This window comes from Narcine bancroftii, chromosome 4 (genome assembly GCF_036971445.1).
Source record: "Narcine bancroftii isolate sNarBan1 chromosome 4, sNarBan1.hap1, whole genome shotgun sequence".
Lineage (NCBI taxonomy): Eukaryota > Metazoa > Chordata > Chondrichthyes > Torpediniformes > Narcinidae > Narcine > Narcine bancroftii.
Genome location: NC_091472.1, coordinates 103,053,394 through 103,080,651, shown reverse-complemented (window position 1 = coordinate 103,080,651; position 27,258 = coordinate 103,053,394). Strand labels below are relative to the sequence as shown.

At 42.6% G+C, this 27,258-nt stretch overlaps 1 protein-coding gene across 3 annotated transcripts in view; it reads right to left on the bottom strand.

Moving 5' to 3' along the window:
- Window positions 1–27,258, bottom strand: part of LOC138760929 (pleckstrin homology domain-containing family G member 1) — a 233,803-nt gene that overhangs the window by 73,709 nt on the left and 132,836 nt on the right. For all 3 annotated transcript variants that reach the window (XM_069932264.1, XM_069932266.1, XM_069932265.1), the window contains one exon: window positions 23,922–24,454. In XM_069932264.1, the coding sequence (XP_069788365.1) occupies window positions 23,922–24,454 (533 nt within the window). The remainder of the gene's footprint in view (window positions 1–23,921; window positions 24,455–27,258) is intronic.

Below are 27,258 nucleotides of genomic sequence, written 5' to 3'. Positions count from 1 at the left end.
AGAGCATACAAAGGTCTAGCTAAGAAAGAAGCACTAAACTTTTGTGTGGTAGCTCCAATGTATCTTTGGATCACTGCCTAGGGTATTACAGATACTGCAGTGTTGGTCCCCCTTTAGTGATGATCAAGTTTGGGTAAAAATTGTGTCAACATTATCTAATATTCAAATTTGCTAATTTTGCAGCCCAGACACATTACAATTGGACTCATTTTACCTGGTTGTTCACAAGCTTGGCACACAATGCTTCAGCAAACCTTTGACATAGCAAGGCATCGGTCAATCACCACATGCTAAAACTCTGATGGTCAAGTGAAAGAGCTCACACTGAGTGATCTGCTGGGAGCAAATCAAGGATGAATTTAAGGGCATTCCTTGCTTCAGCCGATTACAATTTGACCAGACTCAAAACCAGCTACAGAGGGAGAAACAGGATTTCTGATGCTTTCCCCACAAACAATGGCTTTGATAGTGTGGACAGAGCAATCCCTGAGTGGTAGGAGGGTCAGCAAAGAGCAAACACAGATTTGGAAGGGGGAGGGGAACAAACAGAAGGTGAGAGAGTGGAGAGAAACGTGGCAAGAACCAGAGAGAGTTAAAACCACCAAATGTGCCATCTAATAAAAGGATTGTGGAGGCAGATTCAATGTGATTTGCAGAGGGCTCTGGTTACAAACAAATAAACAATAATAGGAGCAGAGAGAAAACTCTATTGCTATCTCAGTTGTAGCAGATACATGATGGTCAAAAGACTACTTTCTCCTCCACTTGGATCTGATGTAAATTCATTTCTAAACTTCATTTTGTAACCAGGGTGGGATGTTTTAAACACAGAGGTGGAAATCTGGTCAGGATTTGGGTAATCTGGGAACCAAAAGGCAACCATCAAGCATTAGACTGGATAAGATTCAACCTATTGATGAGCATCTTGGCTCTGTCCACTGCAATAGTGTAGATCTCCCAGTGGGCCACCCATTTCAATTCCCAATCCCATTCCATTGCTGACATATCTGTATTTGGTCTCATGCACTGCCAGACTGAGACCACCCACAAATTGGAGGAACAACACCTCATCTAAGGCGTTGTTCCTCTAAGGCAGGGGTGTCAAACTCAAATTCACGGAGGGCCAAAATTAAAAACTTGGACTAAGTCGAGGGCCGAACTAAATATTTATTGAAAATTTTCAACAACATCTGCATGTTTTCTCTTCTTTCAACATATGTAATGATAAACTTTAGGATATAACTTTAGGAGGATAATGTTACAGGTCAGGAGTAGGTAGCTCAAGTTCACCCTTTGCTTGACCTGAGGGAAACCTATTTGGTCCCTGTGGAGATGTAGTCAGCATTGACAGGCTCTGTCCATTTTGGCCTGCATCAGGTCTCAGCATTTCCTGCTCACTCCTCAGGCTCTAGGCCTCTATTCACCCTCGACCCACCATCCCTCTACCTGACCAGTCCTTTACCCAACCTCTACTCACCCCTCACTCCACTTGCTCTGCCTCTACCCACCCCATTCTATACACTCCCCTCTACTGCCTCTCCCCTCAACCTGTTCCTCCCTCTACCCATCTCTCACCCTCTAATCACCCCTCCCCTACTCGCCCTGCCCCTCCCCTTTTACCTCTTCCCTATCCACCCCTCCTTCTACTCATCCCTCCCTCTAACTGCCCCTCGCACCACCATAACTTCCCCTGCCCATTATTCCTCACCTACACCCTCTGCCCACCCCTGCTTACCCACCCACTCAGGCCAAGCGCGCTGCCGATCAGCCTTTGCGGACAGCCACCATCTCTCTCTTCACGTGCAGGGCCGAACCAGCCGTCCCTGGGGTCCGCGCGGGTGCAAGCACTGAAGGCCGTGGTGACCGGGAGAAGTGCGCTCGCGCTGTGGAAGGGCCGTCCGGAGCCAGTCGCGCGGGGCTCGCGCTGCCCGGGGGCCGTGCGCAGCCTGCCATGCCCGTTGCATCAACAGGAAATCACAGGTGCTCGCCAATCCGCCGCACCGCTCGACAGGTGGGAGAAGTGACTGGTTGTGCGGGGAGCCTTCCAATTGGCTTGCCGGCTGATGACATCGACAGACTTCTCGTGTTACAATGGGGAAGGATGTGCAATGAAGGGGGAGGATGGTGGGGGTGACATTACCAAAAAACAGCATCGGCTCTTGCTGCAGGGCGGGCCACCTCTAATACATTTTTGAAATGATCTTGCGGGCCAAATATAATTATATCGCGGGCCAAATTTGGCCCACGGGCCAGAGTTTGACATGTGTGCTCTAAGGTATAGTGGCAATTCCAAAGGAAGCTAGAGATAGAGAGAGATACACGGCAGCTATGGCAGGGAGTGAAGGGCATTACAGCCTACAAAGCAAGGACAAACACTATAGATGGTTGTAATGCTTCATTACATGCTTTGAGAAGAAGAACCAAACAGTGCCTACTAAAATCCCTGCAATGGCTGAGGACCCTGTGATATCTGTCACTGACGATGACGTTAGAACATCGCTCAAGAGGGTGAACCTCGCTAAGCATCAAGCCCTGACGACGTACCTGGCAGGTACTGAAAATCTGCGCCAACCAACTAGCTGGAGTGCTCATGAACATTTTCAACCTCTGCTGCAATTAGAGGTTCCCACCTGCTTCAAAAGGACATCAATCATCCTGGTGCCCAAGAAGAGTAGTGCAAGCTACCTCAACACCTATCGCCCAGTAGCACTAACTTCAAATGTGATGATACCACAGTTGTTAGCAGAATTACAAACGGCAATGAGAAATTGTGTTGGAGGGAGATAGATCAGATCTTTGAGTGGTGTCACATCAGCAACCTTGCACTCAACGTCAGCAAAACCAAGGAGATGATTGTGGAATTCAATAGGGAGTCAGGGGAACATGACACAGTCTTCATCAAGGGCTTAGTAGTGGAGACAGTAAAGAACTCCAAATTCCTGGGTGTTAACACCTCTAAGGATCTGTCCTGGAGCCTCCACGTTGATGCAAACATGAAGAAAGTCCCCCAGCGGCTATACTTTTTGAGGTGTCTGAAGAAATTCGGTATGTCACCAAAGACACTCATAAACTTCTACAGGTGTACCATGGAGAGCATTCTGGCTGGTTGCATCACTGCCTGGTACAGAGGCACCAAATCTCAGGACAAGAAATAACTCCAGAGGGTTGTTAACTCAGTCTGAGATATCACAGGCATCAGACTTCACTCCATCGAGTACATCTACATGAGGCAGTGTCTTAAAAAAATAGCAGCCTCTATCCTCAAAGACCCCCACCACCCAGGCCATGCCCTCTTTACTCTGCTACCATTGGGGAAAAAGGTACAGGAGCCTAAAGACGAGCACTCAGTGGCACAAGGACAGCTTCTTTCCCGCTGCCATCAGATTCCTGAATGATCAATGAACCAAAGGCACTGCCTTACCTTGAGAACTACTATTTTTTAAATATATGTTAGTGTTTTAAGATAGTTCATAATATGAATATTTGCTCTATGATGCTGCCACAAAACACCAAACTTGTTCATGACAATAAATTCTGATTTATCTTCTATCTGGGCAACCTCCAACCTGATGGCATTAACATTGACTTCTCTGGCTTTTGTTAAACATTCCCCACTACTTCTTCCCCAAGCTCTGTCTCTCTCCCTTTGTCTCCTTTCACTCAGACAAAAATCAATCCTCCCCTCTCCCCTTATCATATCCAACTAACACCTGTTGTTGGTCTAGACTCCTCCCGGCCAGCACTGCCTCTATTCTGAGAATTCCTGTTGTTTTTTTTGCTTATTCTTTGCTTATTGAAGGCTCAAGCCCAAAATGCCAGCAATATGTTTTAATCTCCTATGAATGCTGCAAGACCAGCTGAGTTCCTCCTTCATTTCAATGTGTTTTTACTGCAAGATTCAACCTATTGCTCAGTGACAATTCACAGTCGAGGCCACAGGACTGACTGGATAGTGCTGGACATGGTTTCCCAAGAAAAACAGTGAGGGAGCTGTTCTTATCTGGGTCTGTGCAGCAGGACTTTGAAGGGAAATCCTATTAAATCAAAATATTAGGATTTAAATCAAGCATGCTTCAGCTTCCATTACAGTTGGTGTCTCATGGGAGCTATTGAAATTTTGTTGGGTGCAATGGAAAGAAATAGAAAGTGAAAACAATGCCCTTATTTTCATTTGAAAATAAAATTCAGTTATCAAAATACAAAAATTGTGTTCATACTGCTGCCAGAAACAAACACACCTCCAGATGACTCAAGGTTCATTTGCAAGAACCAAGAAAGCAATGCAAAAATGTTGTAATTAATAATTGGGCTTATTTCAAAAGTAGTCAAACTCTGATAATCTGACGCCCACGGTACTTTATGGCGCTGGATGGGTGAGTTTTCCAGACAAATGAATATATATACTAACACACTAACATTTTATTTATTTTTTAAAAAACTTTATACACAGTAATATAAACAATGTTTTTGTGAACTTTGAGGTTAAAGAGAGTGGCAAATAGAAACTCATCCAAATGAGTTGACATGTTCAGGTATCGAGGACCTCTGCTCTGTCCACAACCCCATCCACATTCCTGAGCCCAGGTGTTTCCATCCCTGGTCTGTCTGCACACACTTCAGAGCCCACCAACACCTGCTCACATTCTGGATTAACAAGCAAAGTAGATTCCAAACCATGGGGATTTCCCAGCAATCATCGATGTGCTAGAGAAACTCAGCAGGTCACACAACATCCATAGGAAGTAAAAGGGACCAATGTTTTGGGCCTGAGCCATGGGATGAAGGGCTTTGATGAAGGGCTCAGGCCCGAAACGTTGGTACCTTTTACTTCCCACGGAATCTGCGTTTACCTGCTGAATTTTTCCAGCACATTTGACCTGAGCATCAGCAAACTTTCCTGTTGAACTCCCAAAGGTCATCACCTGGATGATTGGGAATCTATAGTTTTACAGATTCCTTGAGGTACACAGTTCAGGAAGTTCTGCAGTAAATGACTCACTTCCAGCCTTTCTATCATCTATAAGGCTCAGCAGGAATAATGACCACTGGCCTTGAACTCCAAATCAAATAAACCACCATTCAACATCTTATTCTGTTTATCACCAATTCCATTAGTTTACAATTGGGTTTTCTTTCCAAGTACCTGTTCGTCTGCAGCAAGTAGGAATTTGGCACCTCTGTATTATGTACAATGTGCATGACAATTAACTTATTATCATCACTGATTCACAATCTACAAAATACTCTGCAGTCATTTGAAAATAATTATTTGATAGCCCTTCAAACACAGTTTCCACCATCTCAATGGAAACTTTTCCAGGGGAAGAACTTAACCAATAGCAGGAGTAGGTCCCTCAGCCTCTCAATCCTATCTATTGTTCTCCATAATCAGACTTGGTGTTTCAGTTCCCTACAGCCTTTAATTCTCTGCTCTTACAAAAAAGAATGTATCTACTTCTCCTTTAGTAATGATCTTATCTCCACAACCTTCAAAGCAAGAGAATTCCAGAGATTTACCTTCCCCTGCAAGAAGTTCCAACGTCCTTAAGTTATAAAAGGTCACTCCCTATCCTGTAACTATGGCCTCTTGTTCACAGTTAGCATAGCAGTTTACACAAAGCTACTTTAGCGCCAGCAATCTGGATTTGAATCCTGTGGTGTCAGTAAGGAGTTTCTATGTTCTCCACGTGACTGTGTGGATTTCTTCTGGGTGCTCCTATTTCCTCCCACTCAAATAAATGTATGGCGTTTGTAGGGTCATTGGGGGGCACGAGCTTGTAAGCCAAAAGGGACTATACTTCTAATTTAAAAAATAATTTAATTTAAAAGAAGCTCCTACACATTCCAAACACATCTCTGTTATGTAATCCCCTGAATTAACTACTTAAGAAGAATCAGAAATGGTGCCGGAACACAGAAACCAAAAGTGCTGTTGATGAACTAAAAACAATTTTAACAAGCAGTAACCATGTCTTAATTCATTAAAATCCGGACAAAGAACTAACACTGGCAGTAGACGCATCGCCCGTGGGATTGGGCGTTGTACTGTCACAGAAAACTGAAAAGGGAGAACAACCCATGGCATATGCCTCCCAATCAAAAAACTGCTTGTGAGCAGAACTATGCTCAATTGGAAAGTGATTTCACCAATACCTGTACAGTCGTACAGACAACAAACCACTGAGTCTAATATTGGGATCAAAAAAAGGAATACCAATGGTGGCAGCAGCCCGAAATCAAAGGTGGCCGATGCTATTGGCAGCATACGATTTAGATTTAAAACACAAACCAGCACTACAGAATAACCATGCAGATACCCTCTCCAACTTACCACTCCCAGACACGGAGCAGAATGGAACAATCGTAAAATGGACATCAGAAGCAACAGAAATAAATGAAAGCCAACTAAATCAACTTCCGATAACAGCAAAGGGGATCAGTAAGGAAACCCAGAAAGATATAATACTTTCCAGAGTATTCTATTTCACAATGACTGGCCAGAAGATCTGGAATCCTACTACACCAGACGTGGCGAACTGTCCATTGAAGAAGGATATCTACTATGGGGAACCGGACAGTCATTCCCAAGAAGTGGAAGCAAGATGTCCTGGCTGAACTACACAATAGCCACCCAAGGATATTGCGTATGAAAGCATTAGCCAGAATACATGACTGGTGGCCTTCCATAGGGGAAGATATTGAGCACACAGTCAGAAGATGCAGTACATGCCAGGAGGCACAACCCAAAGCACCTCAGGTTGAAGCAAACCCATGGAAACGGCCATCACAGCCATGGCATCGGATCCACATAGACTTTGCAGAGCCATTCATGGGAAAGAACTTTCTGATAGCAGTCGACGAGTACTCAAAATGTCTGATTGTAATCCACTGAAAAAGATGACTGCAGGTCAGACCATTGAAGAACTCGGAGGAGTTTTCGCATCATGTGGATTACCCACTGAACTCGTCTCCGACAACAGCCCACAACTGGTATCAGCAGAACCGCAACAATAACATTCACCACATACTGTCTGCACCAGACCATCCCAGTACAAACGAGAAGCAGAACGTTTCATACAAACTTTCAAGAAAGCCATGAAAATGGGACAAAATTTGGACTCATCGTTGTCCCTTAAAATCACCGATTTCCTGCCGAGTTACCAGAAACACACCACACTCAACCATCAAAAGAACACCGGCAGATCTGATGTTCAGAAGAAATTGAAGGACCAGACTCGGCAATACGTCCAAATATCAGCCTCAGACTGCAACAGACAGCTTCTGCCGAGATCAATTGAAGTGGGAGAACCAGCATTTGTGCAAGTCTACCGCATCCACAAAGCTCCATGGGTGTAGGGAGTAGTCCTGAAAAAACTCAGTCCATACTCTTATCACATCCTAGTGGGGGACATGATCTGGACAAGACACATCAACCAACTAAGACCAGTGGACGACGCAATGACACCTGAAACCAGAAAGGACAGTGTGTTCAATGAGGGGCCGACCTGGCTACTAGTAGAAGCATCTCCACCACACATCGGCGAGCATGGAGAAGGGCCAAGACCACCGACCAAGAAGATACCATCAAGAAGGACATCTGAAACAAGACACCAAACGAGCAGCCCACTGAATCTTCTTACCCCAACTCCAAAAAGACCACCAAGATCATCTTCTCCACTGCTGAGTTATATCCTGACCGATGAACCGAAACAGACCATGGTAAAGTTCCTTTACAACAACAAAGTGCCCCGACCGATACCGTGCCCCTCCGAATATCCAAACGAACCACACACCCCATGGTAAAGTTCCTTTACAACAACAAAGTGCCCCAACCGATACCATCCCCTTCCGAATATCCAAACGAACCACACACCCCATGGTAAAGTTCCTTTACAACAACAAAGTGCCCCGACCGATACCATCCCCCTCCAAATATCCAAACGAACCACACTCCCCATGGTAAAGTTCCTTTACAACAGGGGTGTCAAACTCAAATTCACGGAGGGCCAAAATTAAAAACTTGGACTAAGTCGAGGGCCGAACTAAATATTTATTGAAAATTTTCAACAACATCTGCATCTTTTCTCTTCTTTCAACATATGTAATGTTAAACTTTTTCTTATTAAAATAAATGTTTAATAATAGTTTTGGATAAACTCTTTCCAGAAGCATTAACAAATGAGAAATAAAATATTCAATAAATAATATTTCTCTATAGAGGATTTGTCAAATGTTGCTAGTGTGCTGTCGAATAGTAAAATCTGAGGGCTATTGAGAATGTGGGAGAATAACATGATTCCTGAAACAATCAAATGGGTGACTGATAGTGGGCATGAACTCTAGCAGGGTAATTTGCCATGCCCTTTTTCCATTGGTACAGATATCCATTGATTTACACACTTTTCAAGTTTTATGCCTAATGAGCTTGTATCCAGGTGCAGGATAATTTTTAACCAGGAATATATTTATCACTGTGACATGAAACTATTGGAAGATCGTTTCATCCTGAGATTAAAGTTCATAATCCTTACTCAGGCCTGTGTGCAGGAGGGCGGGGTTTGCGGGCGATCGGGTTGGACAACGACAGTGCGGGGGCATCGGCTCTCGCTGCAGGGCGGCATCTCGGCGGATCAGCGGCCCCGGCACCGTGGGTCGCGGATCGGCCTGCGGCAGGGAGGGGGAGTGGGCAACGGTCCTGGTGAGGTCAGGCCCAAGGCCTCCGGTTCCGGGCGCTGGGAAGCGGCCTTGGCTTCCCCTGACACCGGCCAGGCCCCAAAACCAGAGTCCACGGTGAGACCCTGCAACGTAAACAGAGGAGGTGGGGGCGATTAGCAGGCTGACGCCAATGCATTCTGGGATTTGTTGTATTACTGTGCATGCGCTATACTGGCACAGAGGCCAGCAGGCCACCTCTAATACATTTTTGAAATGATCTTGCGGGCCAAATATAATTATATCGCAGGCCAAATTTGGCCTGCGGGCCAGAGTTTGGCATGTGTGCCCTATGCCATCGGAACTCTGTAATTAATAAGGGATTGCTTAAGGTGGGATATGAGTGGGAAGGAAAGGATGAGAATCACTGCTCTAGACCCAATTGTTACTGAAATATTTTGCTTGAGAAAAATTGTCATTGGCCCATTTCCTTTAGCGTTCTGAAACCGTGCACATGACGAGTCAATGAGGGATGATTAAAGCAGTGGTCTTCAAACTTTTTCTTCCCACCCATAGACCACCTTAAGCAATCCCTTACTAATCACAGAGCACCAATGGCACAGGGATGCGAGTGGAAAGAAAAAGGTTGAGAACTGATGTATTGTGGTAACTCCACATCTGATTAGGTTAATTGTTAGGCAAGTGGTCAGAGAAGGACCCCCCCCCCCCCCCACCCCAAGAAAGGCTTAAATCACAGGAACAAAATAAGCTTCCGTCTCACTGCTCCCAATCTTACACACAGTCCTGATGTGGAATGTGGGGTCGCAGCTCCACGTTCACCCGAGTTCAGGTGCTGTCTGTGTGGAGTTTGTACGCTCTCCCCTTGTCTTGGACCCACAGGTCGGTCGCCTGACGAAGGCACCCGAACCCCCCGTTGAAACGCCAGCGTCTGGGGCGGTGGAGGAATTGGCTGAGAAGAGCGCGTTGCTCCCACCCCCCTCCCTTGGTTGGAGAGGGATTAAACTGCGATCTCACGGAACTGGGCTCGTCTCCAACAAAAGGAGCGGGAGGCAGGGTCCGCCGCGCACAGAGCGAGGGGGAAGGCATCGCCAACGAGACGTTCGGTCCGGCGTCACCGCTGAAGCGCAGACCCAGCGAGGATGGTCCCCAACTCCAGCCGCGTCTGTGTGTCCGGGAGCCGGGCGGGCTGAGTGTGGCGCTCCGATCCCCGGGATTCGGGACTCTGAGATCCCTCCACACCTCCGGCGTCTTCATTTTCACCTTCAGTGTGCATGCGCTATACTGGCGCGGCAGCCAGCAGGCCAACTCTAATATATATTTAATATGATCTTGCGGGCCAAATATAATTATATCGCAGGCCAGAGTTTGACATGTGTGCTTTACAACAATAAAGTGCCCCGACTGATACCATCCCTCTCCGAATATCCAAACGAACCACACACCCACCAGAACATTTCAAAGACTATGTATGCTGGGTGGGGGAGGGGGAAGAGTGTTGGATATGACACCATTATGTGAACGTGATGACATGGGGAACTGATTTATACTGAAAGCTTCGTAGTAATAATTGTAGTATGTAATTAGTAAAGCATTGAGTTAGTCTGCACTAGCCTCTGGTTGTCGTTTACAATGGGGGGGGCGGGGGGTCTCAAACGTAACAGTTCCTGTTAATGAAAGCATTTCAAAATTTACCATGTCATGCTCCCTCAGGTTCTTCAATGACTGCCATCCCACATCCCTACAAATGCCAAAATATATAATGTGAAACACTAATAATTCATAATCCAATTTTTCAGAAAACCCAATGATTCAGCATCTGGCTCACCCAACCCATTGGAGATTTCACTGGAAATGTTATTGTACAATTATGCAACACATAACACTGTGAATTGAGCGTGGAGTATTAATAGGAATAACATCTGGAAATTCTGCCACTCAAGCAATGAAGTACTGGGTGTACTGGATTAACTGAATTTTACTGGAAATTTAATTTCTTTAGCCAATTGGAATGAGAAAACCCAGACATCCCAGGAAGTAGCAGAGTGAGAATCTCCCAGAATCTCTCCAGCACAGTTTCCTTACATAAGGGGACTAAAACTAAAACCCAAAAGCACCCCCATCAATGCAAATACCCATCCTAAATACACAAGCTAAATACTCCAGATGCTACAAAATCAAAAAATGCTCATGTTGATCAAGTAGTGAGCAGCTTAGTATTTTATGTTAACAGTCTTTCTCCAGATCTGGGAAAGGTTAGAGATGCAGAGAAAAGACATATATGGGATAAAAGGAAAAAAGGATAAACACAGAGGGAATGTCTGTGACCAGCTGGAAGGCAGGACTGATTGCATCTTATATAAGCCAAATAAAAATAAGAGTACGAACGTTTATTGTCCTACACACAAGTACAATGTACAGATGCACCGAAATTCTTCCTTGCTGCAGCCAAACAGCTACCCAAGAAGCACCAACTATATAGTACCAATTACATTAATGCACCATGTCAAAGAAAGAGATAATAATAAAAATAGATAAATATTCACAGTTGCAGTTAGTGCAAAAAAAAAGTGATGCTTCAAATGGTGCAGACAGATCTCTTGGTGGTGCTGGGGCAATTTATGGATATGGTTAGAGTTGTACAGGAAGGTTAAAGAGCCTGATAGCTGTTGGATAAAAACTATTTTTGAACCTACATGTGCTGGACCTCATGCTTCTCTACCTTCTGCCGGAAGGTTTCAGTGTGAGGAGATTGTGACCAGGATGAAGGGGATCCTTTACAATGTTGGCCGTCTTCTTGAGGAAATGTGTCGAAGATGTCTTCAATGGATGTGAGGTTGGACCCTGTGCTGGACCTGGCTATGTTTGCCACTTTCTATCGCATTCTGTGTTCTGTGTTCCTGGGCACTCTAGTTTCTAAACCAGGCTGATACCACTGGGTGGTATATTTTCCACACTGTATCTGTAAAAGCTTGATGGGGTATTGAACAGCATGCCACATTTCCTCATAAAGCAGAGGCATTTGGGTACCTTGATGTGGCGCTCCAAGAGAAATCCTGTGAAATACGGAATCCCAAAACCTGAATGACTTAACCCACTCCACTGCTATCCCATCAATGATAACCAGTGTGTAATCCCTCGCCCCAATTAGCAAACTGGTTTTGCTTATACCAAAAGCAAGATTATTGTTCTGTTAAGAGAAGTTAAATGGAGGTGAGGGGGTTGGAGGGTTATGGGCGGAGAGTGGGAGAGTTGAGCTAGTGGAGTTGTATAAGTGAACCGGTGTGGACTTGAAGGGCCGACATGGCCTGTTTCCGCGCTGTAAACGGCTATACGGCTAAATCCTGTAATCTGATTCATGATTACCTATTATTCATCCAACAATGGTGGCATCATCAGCAAACCCACCCTCATCCTCACTACCTTCTTCAGAGGATGTATCAAGAGCATCCTGTCTGGTTTGGAAGCTGTACCTCCTCAGACTGTAAGATGCTGCAGAGGATAATGAAGTCAGTGGAAAAGATCATTGGGGGCTCTCTTTCCACCATGAAGGACACCTACAAAACTCAATGCAGGCAAAAGGCAATAAACTTTGTGAAGGACTCATGTAAACTGTTCTCCCTTCTTCCATCTGGTAGGAGGTGCCATAGCACTCAGGCCCTAACGTCCAGATGGGGCAGCAGTTTCTTTTTCCCCACAAGCAATCAGACTCCTGAATTCCCAGAACAATTGTGGCTAGGGTACCATGGACTGTTACTGCATATGTCTTAATATTTTTAAATGTTTAACTTCTATTCTAACTTACATTTCTGTAAATATACTCTGTGGTCCTAGAGAAATGCTATCTCGTCTTTACAGTGCAAACATGGTATGAACAATATATAAAGGTGACTTGACTTGAATTTATAGATGATGTTGGAGCAGTATTTGGCCATGCCGTTGTGAGTGTAGAGGCAATAGAGTGTAGGAGATGCATGCAGCCCTGAGGTACCCATGTTGATGGTCAACAGGAGTTGATGTTGCTAATCCACATTGATTGGGGTCTGCCAATGAGGAAGTGAAAGATCTAGTTGCAAAGGGTTGACTTTGCTGCTGTGATGACTATGCTGAGCGGAAGTCATAGATGTTCTTGTAGTCCAGGGTGCAAATGGGAAAATGAGTGAATGTGAATGAACACTGAAGTGAACTATTTATATAGGACTTCAAGTTTTTATGATCATCTGATTGTACAAGTACAACCTGGTGAAACAGCATTCTCCAGTCCTCAAAGCAAAAACACACAAACACACATACAAACATAATACATGTACAGGCAAATATTGTTTAATAAATAGTAGTCTTGGAGGTTAATTTGAATAGTTCATTAAATCATTTGGCATTCTCACTGCACGTGGTGGTTCTGGCTCTGATACTTCTGTATTTTTTTCCACAGCAGGGGTATCTGAAAGATTCTGTGTGCAGATGTGATAGGGGTCCTCAACAATTTTGCGCACCCTTTTCAAATAATGATCCCAGTAAATCATCTCATTGGAGGAGAGGGAGACGCCAGTGATCCTCTCTGCCACACTTATGGAGCATTTCTCTGCAGCAACCATACCACACCGTGATGCAGTCAAACAGGATGCTGCTGTAGAAAGTTAATAGAATGGTGGCCGGCAGCCTTGCCCACTTCATTCTTCCCAGGAAGTGCAGTTGCTGTTGCGTCTTCCTGACAAGTGAGGAGATGTTGTATCCAGGATAGATCACTGGATAAGTGGACTCCTGACTTCTGCTGTTTACTCTCCCTAATTAGTCCGACCCACACCCTGGGCATCCTTCCGCTGTGCAACACCTTAAGGTTTTCCTTAATGCTACTTGCCAAGACCTTCTCATGCCCCCTTTTAGCTCTCCCAAGTCCCATCTTAAGTTCCTTTCTGGCTGCCTTACAATTCTCATGAACCTTGCCCTATTTTTGCTTCCAAAATCTTATGCATGCCTCCTTCTTCCTCCTGACTAGCTATTCCACCACTCTCGTCAACCACAGTTATTTGCCCCACCATTTTTTCCCTGTCCCAATGGGTCAAACCTATCCAGGCCCCTAAACATCCTCCACATTTCTGCTGTGCATTTCCCCAAGAGCATCCCCAATTTTTCCCCAATCTACTCTCTCAAATTCGTGTCTAATCTCATCATAATTGGTCCTTCCCCAGTTAAACACTTTACAATTTTGTCTGCACCTATCTTTATCCATCGCTAAATGTCAGTTGTGGTCACTGTCTCTGAAATGCTCACCCACCAAGAGGTCTGTCACCTAACAAGGTTCATTATCATACTAGATCCAATCTGGCCTCTCTGCTATTTGACTTGTTCACATACCGTACCAGAATCCTTACTGGAGATACTTCACAAATTCTACTCCATCTGAACCTTTCACACTAAGGAGGTGCCAGTCAATATCAGGGAAGTTGGTCTCCATAACAACCCTGTTATTTTAGCATCATTCCAAAATCTGCCTACTTATCTGCTCCTGTGCCCTGGTGGCTATTTGGGGACATACAGAATACTCTCCAGAGTGATCACTCTATTCCTGTTTCTGACTTCATTCACACTGACCAATCCCTCCTCTATGTCCTCCCTTTCTGCAGCTGTGATAGTATCCCTGATTTGCAATGTAATCGTTCCCTATTCTTTTATCTCCTTCTCCACTCTTTTATCTCCTTCCCTATCCGTCTTGGAACATCTAAACCCCAGAATATGCATAAGCCAATCCTGTCTTTATATCAGTCTCTGTAATGGCCACAACATTGTAAAGCCATGTAATGATCCATGCTCTCAGTTCAATGTCATTATTCTTAATACTCCTTGCATTAAAGTACATATTTTCCATTCATCCAACTGACTGTCCTTCCTCACAATCTCATTTCATAATGCACCTTCCTTTCCAACTTGTCATCGACCAATGGAGCAAGAATGTGTGAGACCCGGTCTGGGAGAAAGTGAGAAATACAGGAAATAGAGTGGATATGAGTCTTCTGAACCGAGTTCAGTATCAAGGAGGTAAGTTTGAAGCACTTATGTAGAAAATGTCAATCAGACAAAGATGCTGGTAGAACAGAACAGAATCCTTGTAGCTGGTGGGCTAGGAAAATGCAAGTCCATAGATATTGGTCAGATGCATATTGGTTGCTCAGTTATCCCCCAAAGGCAGCTAGAAGTAGAGTAATTGGAGATGGATCAATTGAAGGCTGGGGAACAGTGATATTTTGATTAACTTTATCCAGCTGTGATAAAATGTTATTGACCTGAAGTGCCAATACTGTTCCAATACAGCTATTTAGCATTTTATTTCCAATAGTTTCAGATTTTATTGCACAGTGCTTCGATTTGGAATTATATTGCCATTTCTTAATTGATGTTCTGGAATTACCTGCCCAACAGCAGTGTGGGGCATCTTCACAGCAAGCTCCAATTTGTGTCATTGCAAAAATGCCAACAGCTTCAAGGTCAAAGTGTTTTTGAAAATACTTCACATTTCTCTTCCTCTGATTCTTTACATAACTGATTGATGTTACAGTTCAGTCCTTATCTGTAATCTCATGTTTTGGTCTCTTCATCTTCACAACTGCCCCACCTCTTCATCTCACCACACGATGGGGCTTTCTGGAAAGAGGCCAAACCAGAGCAGATGGTGTTCTCAGAGAAACTGCTACGCCAGATGACAACTGTTTCCTTTCCCACCCAAACTGGAATTGAAAACTGTATATACTCAAAAGGTCAATCATTATTTGCTGTTTTTGTGTCAGATTTCCAGGATTTTTTTTGTTTTGGAAGCTCTAATACACAAGAATATTCCCAGAATTAAATATGAAGCTCCCGCAAGAGATTTCTCCACAACTATTTACATTTTTTTGGACATAGAACAACATAAACACGTGCAGGAAGAGGTCACCCTGCCCCACCTTTCAACATGATCATGGTTGATCCAAATTGACTTCTACTACTCTTCTCTGCCAGTTCCCCATTACCAACAATTTGTACATCTCCACTTCAAATAAAGCCAATGATCTGGTCTCAATCACCCATTCCAGAGATTCATTACCCTCAGAATTTTCAAAAACTCTGCCTCAGAACCGTATGGACTATTTCATGGAGTTAGTGACTAAAGGACAACAATTCATTACTCCACAAGAGCAGCATGGCTGTTAGCTTCTAGTAGGACTTCCTTTTTTGGGAGGGGGGGAAACATAGCACCTTCTACAAAGTATTTTTGAAATACCTTCTCCATTATAATGTGTAATACATGCAAAATGTGGCAACCAATTCAGATTTAAAGAAGGGGTGAAAGTGAGGCACTCAGTCAGTTGTTTAAATGAGGTGCTATCTTTTAGATTCATCCCAAATAAAGAAAAAACAGCACAATATCTCACACAAAAGGTGCACCTTCAGCACAAGTGATGCAGTGGAGGCAGGAACAATGGTAATGTTTGAAAGACATACAGAGAGATACTATGATGGGAAAGAAAGAGGAATATGGGCCAAACACAGGCATATGGGACAAACTTGTTCAACATGGAGAAGTTAAGTCAAAGGGCCACATTCCATGCTGTAAAACTTTGACTCTGTGACCAATTTGGATCATTTCTTGCCTCAAAGTCTCTACAAGAGAGTAACCACAGCAGAAATAATGAACAGCCAATAAAGAGATGACATTTGCAAGGGAATGGGTCCACATGGACTACGTTCAGATAGGAAGAGTCAACAAGCTCCAAAATTTGGGCCTCTGCACCCCCTCTCCAACTGGATCATTGACTTCCTCATCAGAAGACCACAGTCAATATGAATTGGAAATAATATCTCCTCCTCAATGAAAATCAATACAGGCACATCTCAAGGATGCATGCTTAACCCACTGCTCTACTCACTCTACGCCCACGAATGTGTGGCTAGGCACAATGCAACTGCCATCTACAAATTTGCCGATGACACCACGGTCGTTGGAAGAATCACAGATGGCAATGAAGAAGCATACAGGAATTAGATCAGCAAGTTGAGTGGTGGGGGGACGTGGCAAGATGGCGTAGAAGAAAGACATGTGTTCCACCTTTCCCCAGCTAGATTATTAAATACCCAATTTCAAAAAGTATAAAAGTGGTTAAAAATATTTACAGTTTTTTGAATAACAGTGATCCATCATGGCTACCAATGTGAAGAAATCTAAAACTCAACTTCAGAAGAAATTACCATATAAAAGTATAGACGATCTGAGGCCTACCTGCACAGCTGAATCCACGCAGTCGTTGTTGGGAGTCTCCAAACCTCAGAGGACTCCTGTCCTTTCAAGTTTGACCTCGGCGCCAATCCTGCAGTCGCAAGATGACGCCGGCACTTCAGTGAGTTCGGTCGTAGCCAATCTGCGTGCACGTGAAGCTGTGTGCGTGGGCGGCCCGACCGAAAAAGGGGCCCGGGGATGCGCAGTGTAGTGTCGGAGGACGCTCCTGCGCTTCCAGCGGTTCTGTCGGGCATGTGCGGAGCATCCCGGGTCCAGGATCTTTTAGAGAAAGTGTGGGCTGTGGGGGAGCCTGAGCACCGGCGCCCTAACGAGGCTGGGGTGCCGGCGTCGGGTGTGCAAATCTGCAGCCACAGTCAGAGGACCTATGGTAACTGACAGTAAAGAGGAACTTACCTTATTGGAATTTGCCCAGGAGGAGGAGCCTGCAGTTACAGAAGGTAGACCTCAAAAAGTGGCTATGGAATCTGGATTGGATTCAGTGTTCACTGTTTTGGAAGTGATTGCTTTCCAAATGGATAATATGTCAAAACAAATGTCAACTCAAATAACCCAAGGATTTATGGATGTGAAAACAAAAATGAATATTTTGTGTGAAGAAATTTCAACTATAAAACAAGAAATGATTGTAATTAAAAGTGATATTAACAGATGTATAAAATCTGTTGATATTGTACAAAATAATTTTTTTAAAACTGAAACACCTTTTTCTGAATGTCAAAATCAGGTGGAACGCAATAAAGAAAAAAATGGAAAAAGTGTAAAGTTCTTTTGTAGATTGGAGGATTCAAAGAAGGGATTTATTAAAGAAGATTGATTCTTTGGAAAATCAAAGCCGGAGAAATAATGTAAAAATAGTTGGTCTTCCAGAGGACTTTGAAGGTTCTGATCCAATAAAAAAATTTAAACATTGGATCCCAGAGGTACTGGGTAAAGAGTTTTTTCCTGAAGGTTTGGAACTGGATCGGGCCTATAGAGCGTTGAGGAAAAAACCACGTCCTGGACAAACACCGAGGGCAGTTTTGATTCATTGTTTAAAGTATCAAGATAGAGAAATGATTTTGCGAATGGCAGTACAGAAAGCGCAGCAGAGTCAATCCCCGTTGATGGTTCAAAACAATACAGTTTTTTTTAATGCTGATGTGAGTCAAGAGCTTATTAGAAGACAACGGGAATTTAATTTGGCTAAAGATGTCTTATGGCGAAAGGGCTATAAGTTTGCTTTTCGTTATCCTGCAATTTTGAAGGTTTTTTACCTTTTTGAAGGTTTCAATCTCAATTTTTTAAGAATAATCACGATGCCTTGGTTTTCACTAATTCATTGCCAGAATTGTGAAGAAATGGGCGGTCTTCACCATCGTCTCCTAAGAGGAGGGTAAACGGAAATGGAAATGGGAACAGGAATGGGTTTGGAAAGAATGGTAAGAATGGAAAGAAAGAAGAGCTGACTCAAAGTCTTCTTGACATTGAAGATCCGGAACAATCATTGGGCTTGGAATCATTGGGTTAAAGATATTTACTATATTTGATTGTTCTTAATTACATAATGAATATGTATCTGGATGGGGGGGTGGATGACACTGAAAGCTTTGACTGTCATCTACCACTAGTGGGTTTACCACACCCAGATTTTTAGGGTGTTACTACCTCTGGGTGGTTTTTATTTTTTTTGGGGTTTTTAAAATTTTTTTTTTAAATTTTGTTTATTAAGGGATAGATTTTGTTTTTTTTTGTGTTTTTGAAGAATTATAAAGGGGAGCATTATTTTATAGAGTGTGGCTTCGCGGACAAAGATTTATGGAGGGGTAATGCCCACGTCAGCTGCGGGCTCGTTTGTGGCTGACAAGTCCGATGCGGGACAGGCAGACACGGTTGCAATGGTTGCAAGGGAAAATTGGTTGGTTGGGGTTGGGTGTTGGGTTTTTCCTCCTTTGTCTTTTGTCAGTGAGGTGGGCTCTGCGGCCTTCTTCAAAGGAGGTTGCTGCCTGCCGAACTGTGAGGCACCAAGATGCACGGTTTGAGGCGATATCAGCCCACTGGCGGTGGTCAATGTGGCAGGCACCAAGAGATTTCTTTAGGCAGTCCTTGTACCTCTTCTTTGGTGCACCTCTGTCTCGGTGGCCAGTGGAGAGCTCGCCATATAACATATTCTTGGGAAGGCAATGGTCCTCCATTCTGGAGACGTGACCTACCCAGCGCAGTTGGATCTTCAGCAGCGTGGATTCGTTAGTTAGTAAAAATGTCTACTTTGAATTTTGCAACTTTTAATATTCAGGGATTAAATAATCTAATTAAGCGAAAAGAGGGTATTGGCTTATAGAAAAAAAAGAAAATTGATATTGCCTTTTTTCAAGAAATACATTTTACCAAAAAGGAACATTTGAAATTGAAAAGAGATTGGGTTGGACATGTGTTTTTTTCTTTTAATTCTAAGGCAAGAGGGGTGATGATTTTGATTCATAAAAATTTATCATTTGAATTGGAATCTTCAGAGAGAAATGTAGGTAGAGTTTTACGGGTGAATTGTAAACTCTTTGCTGAATCTTGGACTTTGCTTAATCTTTATGCACCTAATGTAAATGACGAGCAGTTTATTTCAGAAGCTTTTTTATTGTTAACTCAAGCTAATGAAAATATTTTAGTTGGGGGAGATTTTAATTGTGTTTTGGAACCTTTATTGGATAGAAACCCGAAGAGTACAAGGAAATCAAAGACAACAATACAGATCAAAGCGTTGATGAAAGATTTAAATCTGGTAGATATTTGGAGAAAGGTTAATCCTACAGAGAAAGATTTTTCTTTTTATTCATCACGACATGATTCATTTTCTAGGATTGATTTGTTTTTAGTATTAGCACACCTACAGGGTAGAGAATTACAAGTTGAATATAAAAGTAGAGTTCAATCTGACCATTCATTATTATTTTTTCCTTGTTGAAGTTCAGAAGTGATACGTTCATCGTATAGATGGAAGTTTAATGCAATGTTATTGAAAAACCCAGAGTTTGTTACTTTTGTTAAAGAGCATATCTCTTTATTCTTGACTGAGAATATTAATTCTGTGGATAGTCATTTTGTAGTATGGGACGCGTAAAAAGCTTATTTGAAGAGACAGGTTATTAGTTATTCTACAAAAGTTAAGAAACAATTTATGGCAGCAGGTTTAATGTTGGAAAATCAGATTGTTGAGTTAGAGAAAGATTTTCAGAAGGATGTGACTTAAGACAAAAAAGCTGCATTAGCGAAATTTCAATTACGCTATAATACTTTACAAACTTATCAGTTTGAGCGTTTAATTAATCAAACTAAACAACGTTATTATGAGTTTGGTGACAGAGCTCATAAGGAACTTGCTTGGCAATTCAAAGCTGAACAGGCATCTTGGACTATTAATGCCGCTAAAAAGAATTGAATAATTACCTATAAGCCTCAGGAAATTAATGACCAGTTTTATTCATTCTATCAAAAATTATATACTTCTGACAGGAAGCAGAATAATGGTTCTATTGGATCTTATTTATCTGAATTGAGGTATTAGATGAGAAAGATATTTAGGAATTGGAATCTCCATTTACAGATTTTGAAATCAAGGAAGCTGTACAGGAAATGCCAAATGGAAAGTTCCCATGGGGATGATGGATTTCCTGTGGAATTTTATAAATTTTTTTATGATGATTTATCTCGTGTATTTGGAGATGTGTTAAAACAAGTTACTGAAGAACAGAAGCTGCCGGAATCTTGTTCAAGTGCTTTAATAACTGTTATTCCAAAAAAAGATAGAGATCCAATTAAAGTGTCTTCATATAGACCTATTTCTTTATTAAATGTAGATTATAAAATTATAGCCAAGGTACGAGCTAATAGACTTGCTACGTACTTACCTAAGCTGATACATACTGATCAAACAGGTTTTATTAAGAATAGAAATGCATCTGATAATTTTCTTCGATTAATTACTTTGGTCAATGCATACCGAAAGCAACCTAACCATCCTATGGTGGTTGCATTAGATGCAGAAAAGGCTTTTGATAGAGTTGAGTGGTGTTACAACAACAACTTTGAACTCATCATAAGTAAAACCATATAAAAACTGACTGTGCACTAATTGCTGGAGGGGTAAATTAGGAGAACACAAACCAGTCCTCATTGAGGGGTCAGCTGTAGAAAGGGTTAACTTCAAATTCCTGGGTGTTAACATCTATGAAGATCTATCCTGGGGCATCCATGTTAATACAATCATGAAGAAGGCTCGCCAGTAGCTATACTCTGTGAGGACTTTGAGGAGATTTGGTATGTCACTAAAGACCCTTTCAAATTTCTACAGGTGTATCATGGAGAGCATTCTGACTTGTTGCATCACTGTCAGCTATGGAGGTGCCAATGCACAGCACAGGAAGGGACTGCAAAGAGTTGCGAGCTCAGCCGGCGCCATTGAGGGCATTGGTCTTCACTCCAACATGGACACCTACAAGAGGCAGTGAACCTCTGCTCAGGGACCCTCACCACCCAGGCCAGGCCCTCTTCACACTGCTGCCATCAGGAAGGAGGTACAGAAGACACACTCAGCGGCACAAAGCAGCTTCTTCCCCTGGATGGACAATGACCACAGACACTACTTCACTTTCTCTTTTTTTTGCACTAATTTATTTATTTTAAAAAGTAATTTGCAGCAATATTCGCTACAGCAAAAGATCCAATTTCATGACAACACTGATTCTGATGAACTATTTGAGTAAATAAAGGGAAAGGTTCCAATAATATCACCTAATACTCCATTTAGAATGTAACATATATGAAATTCTTTAACTTTTGTCTACTGTAAGGCAGACAGAGAGTCTCCACTTTGTCCAGCTCCCCTCACAGAAACCTACCGCACCTTGCGTTCCTAGGCGGTCTCCCCGCCAAGTACTGACCTACTTAGCTTCCGGGATCAGACAATCCCAGGTGTGTTCAGGCTACAAGGTGTTCAATATAGTCTACAATTCAATCCATAAGGTGATTATTCTAATAAAACAAGGTGCAAACCAGAGTACTCCTGAGGGTCCATTAAAAACAAGCATTCTTCACCAAAGTTCATTGCCAGTATAGGAAGAACACTCAGATCATTGTCCTGCACAACAGACTGCTCTAGCCAGCGATCAAAAAGGACTGATACAAACGTGTTCAGGGAAGGAAGGGCTCTTCTCAAGGTTGCACTGATTCCAACAAAACATTATTCAAGTACGTGCCTTCATTACTTTTACTAATTGCAGCCACCACGTGGAATCCAAGCAAAACAACGGCAGTGTTTCTTCTGAAGATTGTAGCCTTCAAATACTTTTCAATAAATACCAAAAATCAGACCATCCCTTTTTATTTGGTGGGAAGGAGGAAGAAAAAGAGAAAAGGGGGAAAAAGGGTGGGTGCAGCCATTAAGAAGGGGTTCAATTCAGTGAATGAATATACGCTCTCTTCATAATGTGACAACATTGGGAGTGGACCAAAACTCAAATATAGGTTTCTGTAATGAGAGAAAAAGCAGTTCCAATATTACTATTGAGTGGGGAGACAGCAGTATTTAGGACAGCACATCAGAATCTTTCAGAGTGACAAGATGCTCATAGAATTAGAAAACACATTGCACCATTTTTATTACATACAAGCCTCAATTATTACATGCCCAATGGGAGAACATTTCAACATACTCTAAAAACCACCATTTTGATTGATCTGCAATCTATTCAACACTAAAAATAATTCATTGTTTTTTCATTACTTTCCCAAAATAGAAAAAAAAATTGTTTAACAAGAATAGGCTGGCAATTTTCACTTTAAAACTGGTCACAGGTAATCCTACAGAGCAATATGAAGTCAGTCTCAGGGCAGTTAATTGCACCAGGTTATGGACGTCGCCAACAGCACTATAAATGGATGGACTTATTCCAGTGAATTTAATCTCAGGAAGTCTCTTGCATTGCATAAGTGAGGAGGTGAACTGCAAACTTACTGTTTTATTTATTAAATTGACCCAAAGATTCTTGGAGACCCAAAATCCTAAAACGTGAACACTTAATCCAGGTGGAGTACTGAATAACAGCTGGGTTTCTAAGGGGCTGGCTGTCTTTTGGGTGCAATGTTAAATTGATGCCTCATTTGTCTATTAAGGCAGGCATGCCATTATTTCAAATCAGCAATAAGAAGCCATTCCAATAACTCATCAACAGGATACTTTCAAAAGCATTGCTATCTTAAATCAGCTGATTTTTCTCCAATGTATTGGTGGCTGGGTTTATGACAAGGCAAATGTAACTGTCTTCCAATATTGGCAGTAAAATGTGTTGGGGTGTTTTGAACATATCGAAGGCATCTGCCAGGCTAGTTTCAAAAGACCAAAAGAAAGTAGCAGCAATAGAACTATGTAATGGTGTTGACTGGTTAGCTCTTATTTCACTTACATGGTCATCACTCTGCGAGGATCGAGAAGCTAAACATGTTCCCAGTGGGAAAATTTGACAGATGTAAAGCTACTGAGAAACATTATACTGGCATGACCATCAATAACCAGAGGAGACCATTTGAGCATATTTAAATAAAAAGAGACTGCAAGTCATGCAAAACATCTGTCTCAACTTGCACTGCATGTGGTTCTCCAACATCTTTGGCTCTTGAAGAAAGAACCTCTCAATTCCCAAACACTCACCATCATTCTGAAATCTCTGCATTTCCAACAGCCCTCCAAACAATATTTCAGTCTTTCTTCATTTATGAACAATTGTTCATGCTTAAAATTTAATTGGTGTATCAATTAGCTGCTCTAACTCAAACTGTAAAATAGCAGGGTGAAAGTGGCACAGAGGTTAAAGGTGGATAAGGAACACAATACTAATAACAAGTATATTTTGAGACAAGGGTGTGTGACCAATGAGCTTGTAACCACCAAGAACTGTCAGCAGCCTGGAAAGAGTTGGGACTGGTGACCAGATTGACACTTATATTCAGTAAATACCTTCACAATGCTCTGTAGATCTTGAACATAGGTTCGTTCCGTCTCTAGGATTTCCTGAACAACTCTAGCCACGTAAAGGAGTTTGGGTGTTCCACAAACTGCCCCTGGCGAGATTGCACGATTCTTGTGGGTCCCCCTGGAATCGACTCTCTTCATCCCACCGATTGCTGGTCTCTTCTCTGCCACCTCTCCAGAGCTTGCACACCCAGGCTTATTTCTTCTGTGCAGCTCCTCCCCTGATAATTGTGTTGGAATCAATTCCAAGCGGATGGCTCCAGTTTCTTTCTCCTGGCCAGCGAGACCCAAGTGACTGTTGGAGACCAGGGTCATTCCACTGCTTAAGGAGCAGCGGCTGTCCCTGGAGGAGGCCGAAGAGGACGTGGAACTGTAGCTGATTGGACGGTCACGGTCACATGAATCCATGCTCCTCATTCCACCGTAGCGCCAATTATCTCTTGGTCCAGTCAAGGTTGCTCTTTGGCAGAGAGTCTCTCGAACAGGTGGGAGGATATCTGGGAATACATGGTACTCACCTACAAGAGAGAAAGGAAAAACTATGATGTTTGCAGAGTGATTAGACAATTAATATTATTCAGAATATGCAAAGCAAATTTCAAATTTGTCCCATTTAATCCAACAGATCAGCATGAACCTAAGGATCAGTCAATAAGTCATTGAGGCAACTTCAAATCTACATCTCTTCATGACATTTTTTTAATAAAACAAAGTCATTTCTGACACATGGCATGAACAGGTTTAAGAATCAATGGTAATGATTTCACATCACATTAGGTGGAAGTGCAAGTGGATGATCCTCTGGGAGAAGACACCCATTACCACAGGTCATTCTTCAGCCAATAATAGGAGATGGCTTCATCCAACGGTCTCTGCTGAGGCTTTCAGACCAGAAAGTATCCCAGCTGTAAGAATGAATAACCAGCTACTTCTCTAACTAAGCTACAGGAGGACAGTTGCAAAGTATTTACTCAACAATGTAGAAAAGTATCCAGGCAAGCCTAGTTGACAAGAGAAGTCCAATGTTATGAATTATCGCTCACTCAAAGTGATGGAAGAGGTCTGCATCATTGTTTCCAAGAAGCACTACAATTATTACCCAGTTAGGGTCCATACTTGATTTTCATCCTCAGCTCAGCCTTGGTTTAAATATGGATGAGGGAACTTAATTCCAGACGGAGGTGAAATTAATGTGTGAGATCAAAGCAACATTTGATCAAGTGTGGTATCAAGGATCCATTGTGCAAACCAATGTTTTGAGTTGCATTCAGTAAATGAAACAGTCCATGCCTGATGCACAAAATCCTTGATAACATTCAGATACAGACTGACAATGGGCAGGCAAGTCACTCTATTCAAAGTGTTAGGCAATGACCATCACCAATTACCATCCCAAGTTCCCGACCCCAGACATTGTCCACAAGCCAGCACACGTCCATCATGGCTGCAAACCAAGTCACAGTTGGCAACCCTGTTGGAAGTAATTCACTCCCAACAGGCCTTTGCACCACCTAGAAAGACAGGTCAAGAGGATGATGGAACACTCTCTTTGCTCCAACAAGGGACCACCACCACCTGTAGGTTCCCCTCCAAAGACACCTCCTGACTTGCTGTCCAATCCTGCAACTCCCTATTTAACAGCAGTGCAGAACTGAACTTCGCTAGAAGTATTGCAGCAATTCACCATCATCTTGAGGGCAATTAGAAATGGGTAGTAAATGCTAACTTAAAAAAAGATCCAAGAGGAGCAAAATGTTTTCCTAATAAATTGCAGTGATCTAGAATGCACTTACAGAAGAAAAATTGAGTGGTATTCAAATTCTAAGAAGGAATTGTTATATGCTGTACAGAAAATTAAATCAGAGATGTAGGGAAAGAGCAATAATGAGACAAATTGTTATTCAGCTTTTTCAAGTTAAACAAAGGATCAAGCAATTTTGCAGAACTCTAATCTTCCACTTGGGAACAACTGTGGGAGTTCATCGTGTGTGTCCTTTAGAAAACAACTCTTTTCCGCAGCATGGGGATAGATCAAGACAAGAGGGTGTTGCAGACAAGTCTTTTGGAACATTTAGTTCTCCATTTATCCGATCGTTTCTGGAGTTTAAAGAAACCTTGCCATTCTCAAAGCCTTCGACTTCCTGCTTGAAGTATGGATTTCCCATAATGCTTGGCCTCTTTAGCCAGCACTGACCATTTACTGAATGACAGACAGACCACAGGCTCATCTGGAGCTCATCAATGCTTCACATTCATGACTGTTCAAAAGAGTGCAAGAAACAAGAGCAGACCACCTGGCCACTTTGTGCCTGCTTTGTTCAATATAAAATTGCTGCTCTTTTACCTCAGAATCTAATCATGTCTAAACCTATCCCATATTTCATAACATCTAAATATCAGAATCAGAATTTGTCATGAACAAGTCATGAAATTTGGTGTTTTGCGGCAGAATCATAGAGCAAACGTTCATATTATAATCATCTTACAACATTACTATGAAAAAATAAAAATTGTATTGCACGAAAAGTGAGGCAGTATCTTTGGTTCATTGATTATTCAGGAATCTGATGGTAGCAGGGAAGAAGCTGTCCTTGTGCCGCAGAGTTCTTGTCTTTGGGCACCTGTACCTTTTTCCTGTTGTTAGCAGAGTGAAAAGAGCATGGTCTGGGTGGTGGGGATCTTTGAGGATAGAGGCTGCTTTTTTTAAGACACCGCCTTATGTAGACGTCCTCGATAGAGTGAAGACTGGTGCCTGTGATATTGCAGGCCGAGTTAACAAACCAATGGAGTTTATTCTTGTCCTGAGAGCTGGCACCTCTGTACCAGACAGTGATGCAATCAGCCAGGATGCTCTCCATGGTATACCTGGAGAAGTTTGAGAACTTTTGGTGACATATCAAATATGCCCCAATCCAAACCTCTACAGCACTGTTAGGAAGAGAATTCTAGAGACTCACTACTTTCTGGGTGGGAAAAAAATTACTTAAGCTCAGTCTCAAATAGCTGGCCGCCTACTTTCATACTATGATGTAGACATCCCTGCCAAGGAAAACATAATTCCTACCTCCACTGTCAGAAATTTGAGCAGTGTAAGCAGATTGCTTCTCATTCTTAGAAACTTGACAAGTAGAAATCCTGGTCTCTTCACTGGATAAAGAAGCCATCCTAGAAATCAATCTGGTCAATCTTTGTTGTCCAACCTCTGATCACAAATCTACCCTTCAATACATCAGGGGAGCTGATCTAGTATGATTATATAGTCCCTGCTCATAACCCTATATAACCCTCCTTGGTAGGTCAATGGATGATTCTAATACCTATT